Below are 13,514 nucleotides of genomic sequence, written 5' to 3'. Positions count from 1 at the left end.
AGGAAGAAAATAATAATAATAACAATAATAAAATGACAATACTGATAAAAGGATTGGAATATACAAAACAAGTGATGCACAATGCAATTGCTCACCATCTGCTGACCCATGCCCAGTTAGTTCCCAAGCAGCAATCACCCCCAGGCCAACTCCCGCCAGTTTGTATACTGGACATGACATCACATGGTATGGAATACCCCTTTGGCCAGTTTGGGTCAGCTGTCCCAGCTGCATCCCCTCCCAACTTCTTGTGCCCTTCCAGCCTTCTTGCTGGCTGGGCAGGAGAAGCTGAAAAATCCTTTACTTTAGTCTAAACACTACTTGGCAACAACAGAAAACATCAGTGTGTTATCAACATTCTTCTCATACTGAACCCAAAACATAACACTGTACCAGCTACTAAGAAGAAAATTAACTCTATTCCAGCCAAATCCAGGACAGCCTTTCTCCTTGTAAAAAGAAAAACCAAGCAAGTTTTGCAAAGCTTGAGTGCTCTAGTAGTGTTACCGCTCTAGAAAGTTTCTAGATAAAACAATTTGAACAATGATATGCATATAGATATGCTTTGCATTTGTACATAGCCACTAGCTGTAACCACATAGCTTTTTTTGTTCTGCTGCATAAATAATAAGAAACAATTGTTCCTTCTTACCTGTTTGCTAATAAATCTCCTTTCCCTTTGGGCTAGATAGTATAGCTGTACTATTTGCATTTTTACTCCTGGTAACAGACATAGTCTTCCTTGTTTTCCCTCCTGCCAGAACAGCTACATAAGCTTCCCACTAAGGCAGCAGTATTTTCCCGTGGAGGCAGTTGAGGTGGCTCTGGCTGCTTGTGTCCAGATATCTTGAACAAAGTCAGAGAGTCCTATTTGCACTCAAGGGCTTGCAGGGGTAAAGAAACAGCTGGAAATGTGGAGCTGCAAACATTATACAGCCAACAAGTTTGCAAGAATTGCACTAAATCTTTGTAGCGCCACATTTTAGCAATGGCTAGGTTACAGTTCAACTGAAACCAAGCATGACTAGGTAAAGTTTTTTTGTAATTAGCTTCTCTTGTTTGCGAGGCAGGTCAGTGGAGTCAGAAAAAAACCCCCATGGTATCCAGCCAGCATAGCAATGGAGGAAGGGCAATTAAAAGTGTGAAGGAGACTGAAGGAAATATTTTACTGTATATTTCTGCCTCCAAAGGTCTGGTTCTTTTACTTCGTGGCCTCCACAGCTAATTTGAATGGCCCTCCTGGTTCAACTCTGGAGCTGAATTAGGCCAATAGTCCACAGCTGGGTTTATGGAGTAAAAATGGAACTGTCTGTAAATCCAAAAATTGTCATGGAAAAGTTCCAAAGTTCAGAAAACCTAAGGATAGAAGAGACAAACAACAGAACTACTTTGCTTAACAATGAATTTATTTAAAATAGAACTGCTGCTCTCAGCTTTGCCCTGCTTTCCTCTATTCTCTCCCGCCTCAGAGGGCTCAGTTTTTCAGAGTTGAGCTGTTACATACATTTCTAGGGTCTGAAATCTGGGAATGTAAGATAAGCCATATTTTAAAAGCAGTAATCCATGTTAGGCATGTGTCCATGGACTAAGGGAAGCTAGGCAAAATTTTTTTTTTTTTCTTGGTGGTTTCAAAAGCAGAGGTTTAGCTGAGAACCAGTAAACAACCAGTGCTACCAGTGCTCATAACAGTATTTACTGCAGTAAGTAAAGAATACTTCATTTACTAAAAGGGTACCAAGAAGTTCCTATTGGCAATGAATACAAAAACAGGTCTTGAGAGGGTTAGAGAAAGGAACAAAAGAGAAGATTTGACAATAGAAATTCCTTTTCCATGCCAAATATGCTCTGTGCTACTTCCTTTCACTTAAAAGCTTAGACTTTAGTCACTTTCAATTTAAATATGGCCTCTTGGTATAAATCACGTGAAGTAAAAATAAAAAAACAGGGCGACCTGGAGGCTGGATAGCCATCTGCTTCCATCCTATTTCAGAATTGCAGTTCTGTGCTGTGAACACTTCCCATTGTGCTTTTATGCTTAAATGGTATCCAAAGCCTATTTCTCTTGCTCTTTCCTAGGGAAATTCCAGTCCCTCCAATGTTGGAAGGAGAAATCTGGGTAGTAGGATAGGAAATAAGAGTATGTTTAAACATTTATAGTCCTAAGCTCCAAGTTCAATGCCACTACTATATGACGCCGTGCTGTAAGAGCCTGTGGTGTGGAGCGATAAAGGAATTTTTTTGTAGAAATGCATTACTCTTGTTCTTTGGATGTTACTTAAAGCCCCTTCCCTCTCCTCTCTGCTGACAAATGAGATTTTATATACCAGGGGTCAGGAATCCTCCAGTCACATTCTCCATGCCTGTCTGGCTCAGGGCTGTTTTAGAATGGAGGTGAGAACAGAGAGAGGGTGTCTCAAAAAAAAGCCTAATATTACATGTGTGGTAAGAAAGAAAACAGGAAATTTAGTCCTGGGAGGAGACAAGAAGGCAAGTATTCCTGGGCCACCATGACAGCTTGTCTGGCTGTAGATCAGAAGGCAGGATGCAAATCAAACTGCAAATTTTGGGGTTTTGTTCCCCCACCCCACCCCCCCACCCCCCCCCGCTGGCAGAGGCATGGCCAATTGTAAAGTTTTCTCTGAAGAGAAAAAGGACTAGGTACAAGATAGTTCTTGCACCACAGTCATGGTATTTCTGCTACCAAATTGTAGGGTTGGGTCTTTGAGTCATGCTGTGCTTGGTCTTTCCCTCTCTCTTAGGAATTTTCTCTTGTGTCACTTTGCAATCGTTGTTCAGAGGGACACAATGTGCAGAGAAAGCGTCTGGCTTTGCTAGGTCATCAGCTTTTGTATGCTGAAATCCTAAATGGTGCTGAATGGTTCTTGCAAGCAAACTATTAACATTTACCTGTTTCTCTTGACTCAGCACAGTGTAGTTCACTGAAAGCTTGTTCCGCTGGAATACTTACTGGTGAAGACATCATTTTCCTTTCATCGGGTAACATCAGTAGAAGTAACAAGTTGCTGTTATTTAAAAGCATGGAAAGATGTGGTGAGTGAAATGCAAATGCTTCAGGCGTGGGGAAAAGGCATTCGGGTCAATGGTGTCTGACAACTGTAGTGCTTCTTTGAAAGACAAGTCATTTGAGGTGAATACTAAAAGCTTGGGTGTTTGTGCATGGTTCGAATTTCAGGTTCTGTGTCTTTGAAGAGAAAAGGGTAATTCCAGCCGTCGGGAAACCCGATCCCTGATGGAGGTGCTCTGCTTTCAGTCAAAGTGTTGCTGCTTGGGACTGCTGCTCACAAATCCCCTTATTGTGAAACTTGTTCAGTCAGCCCCTTTCTGCAAGTTTCTCCAGAAAGCAAACTGACACGGTTAAGAATATTCTTTATCAGAAGTTCCTTGTGTGTACTATGGACATCATGTATCGCTAAGTAGCTGTAACAGAAAATGGGATAGTTTTCCCTGTAAGTGTTCTGCATTGGGGGATAAATGTAGGAGCAGCAGAAAAGCCGCTGCAGATGGTTTGACTACAGAAGCTGGTGTGGTGGCATCCTTTGGCTCTGCAAAGGGTTGTGTGTAATTTGTGGCTGTGTGAAATCACCCATCTAGCTGCTGTTGACTGAATTATTATGTGGCAATCCAGAAATCTCTAGCTATGTTTCCTGGGCATGGCTGCTCCAGCCTTGTTCCTACGGGGTCTTTGGACAATGAAGGTGGAGGAGTGTTCATTGAGTAGTTTCTCTCCTGAAAGGCTGCAGGAGGGAGCTGGAGGTGTTTGTCCCCACTGGAAAAGGCAGCAGGGTCTGTTTCTCTGGCCTGGTGGCATGCCTGGTTGGATCTGGAGGCTGCATTGAAATCACTCCGCAGCCTTGCTCCTTATGTTGGGTGTCATACGTGCATAGTGGAGTTTTCCTGAAGAAAATGTAGTGTGTAGCAGGCAAGGCTCTGCCAGCATCCACTGTGAGGGCAAGACGAGGCAGCCTCTGCAGCACAAGGACAGTGATCCGACCCCACGTGTTCGGATCCCGCAGCCTTGTGTGGCTCTCTTCCAGGTACCTCATGGTCCAGAGCAGAGCGTGTGTTTTGTACACAGAGATTAAACGTGGCATGTGGCGGGGTGTGTGATGGGAAGAGTATTTTTCTACAAAATTTGGTAAAGGAGTGTGAGAAACTATGGACTAGGGTATTGTTATTAGGATTTATGTAAAGCTCAATGTAAAGGTCAGGAAATCGCTCATGCAAGCAGCTACCAGACACCACCTGTGTAAGATAAGATAAGATAACCACAATCCTTTACCATTATGCAAGATAACCGCCAGGTATCCAGGAACCGACAGAAACAGGACAGACAACCCCATATAAGGACATATGAGTAAGGGATTAACTATGAGACAAAGGAGAAAGACTTCTTACTTCGGCCTCAAAGAGACAGACAACGACCCCCCAACAACAACTGAAACATGCCCAGAGTATCTCCACTAACTTCACGAACACGGAAATAAAGGTGTATAAAAAGGGACTGTTTAAACTGCTCAGTACGGCAGTTGGTGGAGCGCAGACTCCCCTGCCGTCCAGCGCTGTATTTGCTCATATTCTACTTGCTATAATTAATAAAATTTTAATTGGATTATGATCCCTTGTGGTCGCAATTTATGACAGGAGCCTGTGCTGAAAAGGCTGGAAGCTGGGTGAATGAGGGAATGGTTCATTTGAAGATGCACATTTTGCTTTTCCAGAAGCTGTAAAGAACCATGGCTAAAGTTTCCTGTGAGCAAACTGCAGCTATGTTCATGTTTCCTTGCAGCTTTGGAGGTAATTTATCCCAGAGAAGACAATTGGAATGTTTTCCTGGTACAGGCAGTTTAAATTCACCTTGAATTTGTGGAAAGCACTTACTACGGTTGCAGAAAACATGGGTGGATTTGGGCAAATATGGAGAATAACACTGGGCAATGTCAGCCATAGGATAAACGCTATGTGCTCTAACAACAAAGTTTGAATCAGTGAGCAAGGAGCATGATATCAAAATCCAAGGGTGTGGAAATCTGATCCTTTGGCTATTTTTGTCAGGAGAAAAAGCTTGCGCTTCCTTCTCCGAAACAAAGATCTTTTGCAAACATGCTTTTAAGACCAAAACCTTTACTGACGGTGGCCTGGCCTACTTTGCTCCCTTTCTTCTGCGAGATGTTTGCGGCAGAGGGGAGTGCTGAGGGTAGGACAAGTCTTTCGTGGAGCTGGGCTGCTCAAGGACACCTTCCCACCTCAAACTCCAGCGAGCGCTTCCCACGGCGTTCGGCAGCAGGAGTCTTGTGGGTGCACGTTCCGAGCGTGCCTGGTAAAAGGCGTCTGAAGTGACAAGGACGTAGAGGGACCGGCCGAGGGTCTCTGCCAGGGTGGGCTGCCACAAGTGTCCCCCAGGCTGAGCAGCTCTGGGGACTGGGTCCTCTGGGGGGGGGCAGTGGGGGCAGCAGCATGGCCTCATGGCGCAACGGCAGCGCGTCTGACTCCAGATCAGAAGGTTGTGTGTTCGAATCACACTGGGGTCAGGTCCGGTCACACTGGGGTCAGCCCCCCGCCTCTCAAGGCTGCTCCTGTTTTTGGTGCTGGCCGGAGAGGCTCAGAGGACACGTGAGGACGTTCAGCTTCTCTCTGGGATAAATGCTGTGTTAGTTGAAAAGGACTTATAACTGCAGCTCTTTGGGGTTTCAGAAAAATGAGACTGCAACTTTTGTAGCTGTCTCATCTGGGTTATCAATGGTCTTGGACTCCGTTGTTACTCACACAATAAAATTGTGTTTTGGTTGCCCCCCCCCCCCCAGTAAGGGCAGCGTAAATTTGTTTTGTTTTGTCCTTCTGTGTAGAAGACGTTCTTATGTGTACAACAGATGCTGAGCTTATCTCAACAGAAGCAAAACAGGAGTGTGCTACAGTGTGTAAATGCCACCAGAAGCGCTTTGTTCTTGTCCTGGAACAGAGAAAGAAAAAGTAGTTTGTAATGCTACTGACTCCAGATCATATGGTGGTATTTTGAATCATGCTGAAGCTATAGTTTCTCTGTCATTTTTCTTTTCTCTCTGTGCTTCCAAGCCACTCCACAGCTTCACCAAGAGGGAAAGAAAATGAGTCAGAGGCGGCTAAGGATAGTTCTGGTGAGACTTAAGACGCTGCACTTGCACCTTCACTCATTCTTCAGAGATAAAGACAGTTTAAGGATTTCCCCAGTTGCATTTCACTCCCGGTGCTGTGTCTGGCTGGGATGGAGCTAACTTTCTCCATAGCAGCCTGTATGGTGCTATGTTTGATTTGTGACCAAAACCGTGTTGATAGCACACCAGTGTTTTCACTATCGCTGAACAGTGCTTACACAGCATGAAGGCTTCCTCTGCTTCTCACTCTGCCCTCTCCCCCCAAAAATAGGCTGGGGGTGGGCAAGAGGGTGAGAGGGGAAACAGCCAGGACAGCTGACCCCAACTGACCAAAGGGACATATCGGACTTGCAGCATCACACTCAGCAATAAAAATGGGTTTGGGAGGGGGTAGTTTCTTCCAAAGTAGCTGTTGCCTGGAGACTGGCTGGGCATTGGTCTGCTGGTGGGAGGTGGTGAGTGATTGCCTTCGCATCACTTATTTTTATTCTTTTTCTTCACTTATTATCTCAACCCATGAGGGGTTTTTTTTCTTGGTTTCACCCTTCTGATTCTCTCTCTCATCCTGCTGAGGGGGAGCATGAGTGACTGCACTGGGGCTTCGCTGCTGGCTGGCATCAACCCACCACACTCCCTCTTTCCCATCTCACTCCCCAGTATCAGCAGCTTCTTGCTGAATGCAATGATCCTGTAATTAGTAAGTATTCCACCCCAGGGAGGGGTGAAGTGTGGGAGAGAGGGAGATGGTGCAGGGCTCTTTCTGCACCTCAGCAAGAAAGGTCCAACAAAAAATGGCTTCATAAAATAACCATTTTAGTAAGACAGAATAAAAAGAGGAATATAGATAGTGAGTAAACCTTATGTCCCTTCTGGTCCTAGGCACCATGGTTCAGCACTAGACGGAGCCTGTATGGATTCTCCCATGGCACGCTGTGCAGGTCCCATCTGTGGAGATGTTCCTCGTTTCTGGTCCTTCGAGTTATTGCATATTTTCTTATGAGAAAACAACTCTACTTCCAAAGGTTGTTGATGTGAGAACTTCTGGCTGCACTGTTAGATGCGGGCAAGGATGCGCAGGTGGTGCAGCGGCTGATGTTGAGCGGGAGCTGCCTGTGGGCTCCTCTGCTGCAACCAACCAGCTGAGGTGACCCCGTGGCCAGGGGACACAGGCAACGGCACACGAAGACCATCTGTGGAAGAAACGGTCACAGTCAGCTGGACCCCTTTGACAGAAGAATAGGCTGTGAGTTAAGCGGTCCTGGTTCAACTTCGTGCCGGTGTGATATGTTGTTGTTTGTTATTTTCTCCCCTCGCCTGAACTTTGCCCGTCGTTTCAAAGCTGGAATGGTTTGGAGAAGGGGTCCTGGTTCCCACTCCCTGGTGCAGAGCATGCCGCTGCTGCCTGGAGGTGTGCTTGTGGGCTGGGCATGTTGGTCAGAGGTCCTCCTTGGAAGTGGCGAGGGAGTTCCTTGGCACGTCGGCGGGTGCTCCACCCGTGCTTATACTCACTGCTCCGTTTACAAAGACCAGTGCAGAAGGAGAAAGCAAAAGCGGTGAAGATGTGCAATAGAACAGTATCTCCTGTTAACGCTTGCTTGATTCTGTGCATCAGCGGCAAAACCCAGGGCTCACCAGTGTTTGAAGGGGCCAGGAGGTAGCTACTGCGACCAGTTGCAGTGGGGTTGCTTTAGAAAATCAAAAGTGGAGAGGACAACTGATCTAGTGATAATACATCTGGGCAGAAATGGACAAATTTCAAGGTACTCAAGACCCATTTACTTGCTTTATGAACAGTACAGTGAATATTTCTTTTTAATCTTGCTGTGGCTATAGTTGTAGAATGAGATATAATGTGATAATTGAAGGGAATTTGGCTACCGTAGGAATTCATGTAATCCTTATGACAACACTCATTGTGCAATGTGTTCAAGGAGTGACCTACAGCTTATCTGCACTGAGTCTTTAGCCTATGCCTTGCAGGGACTTCCTAGGCTTGCTGCAGTGCAACAGCATTTCTCTAACGTAGAATACAAAATAATTTTAATAGTCATCTTTCAAAATCAATTGACAGAACAACAGACTGGTTTGAAGACTTGCAACAATCTGCTATTTTTGCTACTGCAGTAACTACAAGTGAAGCATCAACAGCCACCTTCCTCCTATAAAAAACCGCAAAGAAGGAGCTAAGGCTTCAGTCTTGAAACTGGTCCCACTTGGGCAGTTGATTCCTGTGTCCTATGGGCCCTAGTGTCCTTCTGCTAGGAATATGACTACATGGAGCCAATTCTTGAAATGAGCCTCTGCTTATTCTTCTAATTCAGTGGACCTATTTGCAAAACAAGACCTTATATAATAATTTTTATGACCTCTACCAATGTTAAAATCCCTTTGAAAACATCCCATGTCTGTTCACCACTTTCAGCTTCCTTAAACTGTATCCACAGACACCATAGGAACATTTCTTTACAAGTATAACCTCTATCAGATTTCTTAATCTGGAATAAATCAAAGTTCTCGTTACAGTTGGAGGTTTAGGGACTACTCTGTCACCAACATGTTAACTGCTAGGAGCTAGTTCGTAACTAGGTGGCTAGAGCTGCTCACATACTCAATTTCAATTCTCTTACAGCAGTTGTCATTAAAAGATTAACATGTCTTCAAAGACCTGGTGTGAAACATACCGCCTGCTTCTGTTTTCTGAACGGGTAATGCAGTTCCAGCAAATGGAGATTATTTATTTTTTTTTAAAATGGGGAATTTTGCCAGTCCATATGGAAAAATAAATGCACCTCCTCACTCAGAAACAGAGGATTGCTGTCTGGCAGTGAAGCAGTACTGCTGTTTCTACGGTAGGCTCTGCTTTTACACCAAGGAAGCGGTCTTTCTGAGCTCCCTCTCAGTTACTACCTACTGGACAAAGAAAACTAGTTTGATGTAAAGCCTCACAAGGCTGAGCATTCTCCTCCGGCTGCACTCAGAGCTGCAGGTTGCGGAACCTTTCCTCGATGAGGCAAGACTCTCTTCAATCACCTGTTATCACCCAAGCTTTAGATAAATTTTCTGCAGGGGACTCTCCTACTGGAGTCCTGCCGGGTCTGTTGTGGTTGGATATTCTGCGTGCTGGGCTGTGTGCCATGCTGGAGTCAGCGAGTGCCTTCGGCTGGCACTGCCACCAAAGAAAGTTGCCCTTGGCTGCTTAGAATATTCCAAGACCTGAACGGTCCCTCCCTGGTGCTGGCACGAGTTTTCGTGCAGCTGCTCAGCCGGAGGAGTTCAAGCCACCCTGTCATTCCTCCCCTTACCCAGCGCCTGGCATTACTAGTCAGTTTAGCTTACATCAGGGGATTAACTCCAGAACAACTAGGACATTTTTCAGTGACCAAAACTGAACTACATTCACACAGCAACATGCTGCAATTCAGCATTTATACCCCTTACAGTTTCAAGTAAGGGTAAAGAACCTATGTTAAGGCAGTTGTCTGTTTCCAGTTGAGTCCTTTAGAATCTTAATATCGTATGAAATTTGTTATCGCATAGACTTAAAAGTGTCCTGGAATTACGCTGGAAGCTAACCTGGAGAACTGGTGTCAGCCTGGGCAGTTTATTCTATGATGTAGGTCACCGTTACTTCAAAATATCTATTTTCTCCAGATAATTTCTCAAAACGCTTGTACTTACACGAACAAAAGTTGGCTTCCTAATCTGGGCTATTCTTAGTTTCAGCCTAAGGCTTGTTTAGACCTTTGTGCTTAAGGAAAAATAACGTGGCGAGGGCTCCCAAGAAAAGTTTGGAAAGAAGTTGGCGTAACTGCACGAGTATAACAATGCACAAGTGATATATGGAATATGAGCCATTAAATAATAGAACAGGTTTTAAATTATGCAGTTTATACACGATTTGATTGTTACGCTGTCTCTGAATGAGTCAGATGCTCTGAAAGCAAGAACTTCATGCTCCTCATCCAAAAACCGGAATTAAAGATTTCCACTGTGTATTTTGAGCTTCGACAACGAAACTTTCAGGTCTCTGGAACGAAGCAGAGCTTCCTTCGAGTAGCAGAGCTACTAAGTTCCCTGTGGGAAAGGCGAGTCCCAATGTTGTCACCGGTCACCTCATCTACGTAGGAGAGTGTTTTGGATGTTCGCGTGACGGTTCCCCAAAAATGCTCTTTGAAAAATACTCTCTGCAGCGACGGGGCAGGTTCACGTGCTGCGTGTACGCGGCAAAAACTCGCCAGGTGGGAGGAACGGTCGCAGCTGCCTAAGGTGCCGCCGTGCGGGAAATAAACAAAAGGCTGCAGAAGCCCCGAAGCGAACATTTCTTTCCAGTTTCACTTCATCCCCTTTCAAGACTCAGAGCAACCCATTTACACTTGCTGATCCGCGACACGAAGCCATACATCACCTCCAGTCGCGATTTTCTCCCCTGTTGCGTGAGCAGCGGGAGCCCACGCAAACCAGGACGGTACGTGTCTGGCAAAGCGCACCCGGGCGGCGGCCAGGCAGTAATGCCCCAGGTTAGCAGCAGCAGCGGCGGGGCCGGTCCCACCCGCGGGCGGCCTCCCCGGTGACACTGACACGGCGTGGGTGACACGGCGTGGGCTGCCGCCGCGGGGTCGGGCGCTAAGACCCAGCGGCGGCGCCGGCGGGGCGGCCCCGTCGCTCATTGGCGAAGGCGCCGTTGGTCATCGGTGGCGTCACGGCCCGCCCGGGGCCCGCCGCTGCCGCCGGCCCGTTCCTCCGCCTCCCCTCCCCGCCAGTTGCGGAGCGGCGGCGGCGGGCGGAGGAGGGGGAATGGCGGCGGCCGGAGCTCGGGGAGCAGGTGGGGAGGGAGACAGAGACTCGCGTGGCTCCGGATGAGCGGGGCGCGGCGGGGAACCGCGGGCGGGTGAGGGAGGTTCCCTCAGAGAAACGACCCGGGGGCGGCCTGTGTCCGCGCTCTCCTCCGCGCCTCAGCGGCTGGGGCGGGAGGTCTGTCGTCTCCTCAGCGGCTGGGGCGGGGGGGTCTGTCGTCTCCTCAGCGGCTGTGGCGGGGGGTCTGTCGTCTCCTCAGCGGCTGGGGCGAGGGGGGGGGGTGTCCGCCGGAGCCGGGGTTCTTCGCTTCCCCGTGTGAGGGCGGGAGGGTCGCGGGGGGTTGTTGCGGTTTAGGTTTCGCCGGTGGCCGGCGGCAGAGCCAGGCTGACGCCCCGTCCGTGTCCCCAGGTGCCGGCTCGGCGAGAGCGGGCGCAGTCGTGGTGCCGCATCCCGTCCAGGAGCCCCTGCGTGGCTAAAGCCGCCCTTCTCTCCGCCGGGAGAACTTGCAGCGGAAGGCGATCCCTCAGCCTGACCGCCCCCCACCCGGGGGAGACCCCCCCACCCACCCCCCTACTCCCACCCCATCGCTCCCCGTCATGGAGGCGAGTGGGTTGGAGTGGCTGCTGGTCCCCATGCAGCAGCTGGTGTCGTGGGGTGCGGCGGGGGCCATGGTGTTCGGCGGCGTGGTGCCCTACATTCCCCAGTACAGGGACATCCGCCGGACGCAGAACGCCGAGGGCTTTTCCACCTACGTCTGCCTGGTGTTGCTGGTCGCGAACATTTTGCGGATACTTTTTTGGTAAGTTGGTTTTGCCTGCGTGCTGTGCCTGCCCGGCCCTAAAGGTTCTTGCTTGGTTGCTGGTTGTAAAGCTTTGATTCGGAGTATTTGAGGAAGTAATACGTTTTGCGTGCTTTTTCTCCTCTCTTGAAGATCAGCATGCTCTTTCCGCAAGCAGGAGAATCTGCATCAATGAACTGGGCTCAGGAGCGCTGTCTGTTACCCTTGCCAGATCCGATTATCAGTGCTCTGATGTCCCGAGATGCAACTTTTTAACTCGCTGGTAAAGAAAAGAGGTTTATTCTAAGTCGGATCTCTTTTTCTTGTTGACTGTATTTTACATTTCCCTTTGCCCCTTTAGCACCGTTCTCAGCGTGAAGGCCCCAGTCCCACATGCGTACTCTAGCATCTAGTTGGTATTAACATCACTGGGACACTTGCATATGTTCTTGCATTTTCCCAGGATGCTGACTGGCTTCAGAGGGGGCCCACTTTTAGAGCTCCATGCACAACTACAGATGAAAATATTCATTCTTTGATAATTCTGTGATTAATTCCTCGATAGGTGAGCTACCTTTCAAAGCAAATGCTTTTTGTTTTCAGCACCACTTTAAATATTTAAAAGCAAGTTTGTTTCCATATTTAGGTCTTGTGCTGCTGGACAAAGAAAATGTTATTAGGGCGTGATTGCTGTGAGTGAATTTTAGTAACTTACATTCCTCATTGCTTCGTATAATATAGATGCTACAACACTGGGAATGTACTTGAGAAACCAAAGGTGAAATAGTCTGGGAAATTACTGCAACTAAGAACAGTTACTCCAAGAATATTTTGACTACAAAATACTGCTTTGTAGTCCACAAAGAACTGATAGACAGCAGGCTACATCCTTTGGTTGGTTTCCAGTTTCTTTTTAAAGCTCCTCTGACTCTTTAAGTGTAAGGAGATTCCTGGATTCTTCCACAGCAAAATGTAACATGCAAGTGCTGTGCTGGAGTGGAGAAAATGGGGGACCCTCTCTTGGCACCACAGCTGGCAGTCAAACTGAGGGGTCATCACTAGATCAGAGCTACTTGTTGCATTGGACCTATGTTTTCCTGGGGAGAAGTGTATGGAGCAGCTGTTGGAGAAAGCATAGAGCAGAAGGGAAGTAGAACAGGCAGGGGGAGGAGAAGTGAAAACCCTGAGTTGACAGTTTGATAAATAGAAATTGTCTAGTTTTTTGTTTCACTGGAGGTAGTTGAAATGTACAAATGACTTGCACCTGAATGGAGATGCTGGCAGTTTCTAGGTAACCCAGGCGAGCACATCTGTCAAATAAGACTTGGACTATGGAAGAACTGAAAGCTCTTTAATTTGAATTGATTTTAAGTATATCTAGTTAGGAGATGTGCAGAAGAATAAGTACTACGAGTAATGAAAAGTTGTAATTTATGTCGATGTTAAAAGATTTGTCAACACCTCAAAAGAGAGAGAATGCAGTTACGTTGATAAGATTATGTAATTTTTTACTGTGAGTGTTTAAGCCACGTAATAGTTAACACTCCCTGACCCTGACACATACTAGCTCTGCGTAGGGTCTGGTCATCTTGGAGCTCGGTGATGGCACAGAATGGCTTCACACAGCACGTGCATAGGTGTGTCTGGCTACAGTGGGAGTGTAAGGTGTGCTGCTGGCTCGTGGTGCAGCCGCTTCTATGGGGAAGGGTTGTTGCAGAAACCTTTCTGCCTGTACTTACAATGAATCCTCTCTTTCTAGTTCTGTTGAACTAAAAGACAGAAAAGATGACTCG

At 47.2% G+C, this 13,514-nt stretch overlaps 1 protein-coding gene and 1 non-coding gene across 3 annotated transcripts in view; both read left to right on the top strand.

Moving 5' to 3' along the window:
- Positions 1-5,477: 5,477 nt before the first annotated feature.
- On the top strand, positions 5,478-5,549 carry TRNAW-CCA (transfer RNA tryptophan (anticodon CCA)). Its single transcript has one exon. It is a non-coding gene; the product is annotated as a tRNA-Trp (tRNA).
- A 5,890-nt stretch (positions 5,550-11,439) lies between these two features.
- SLC66A2 (solute carrier family 66 member 2) overlaps positions 11,440-13,514 on the top strand; it is a 67,984-nt gene continuing 65,909 nt past the window's right edge. For both annotated transcript variants that reach the window (XM_049824216.1, XM_049824215.1), the window contains exon 1: positions 11,440-11,742. In XM_049824216.1, the coding sequence (XP_049680173.1) occupies positions 11,540-11,742 (203 nt within the window). In that variant the 5' untranslated portion in view covers positions 11,440-11,539. The remainder of the gene's footprint in view (positions 11,743-13,514) is intronic.

This window comes from Accipiter gentilis, chromosome 20 (assembly GCF_929443795.1).
Source record: "Accipiter gentilis chromosome 20, bAccGen1.1, whole genome shotgun sequence".
Lineage (NCBI taxonomy): Eukaryota > Metazoa > Chordata > Aves > Accipitriformes > Accipitridae > Astur > Astur gentilis.
This window is presented reverse-complemented; position numbering and strand designations above follow the sequence as displayed.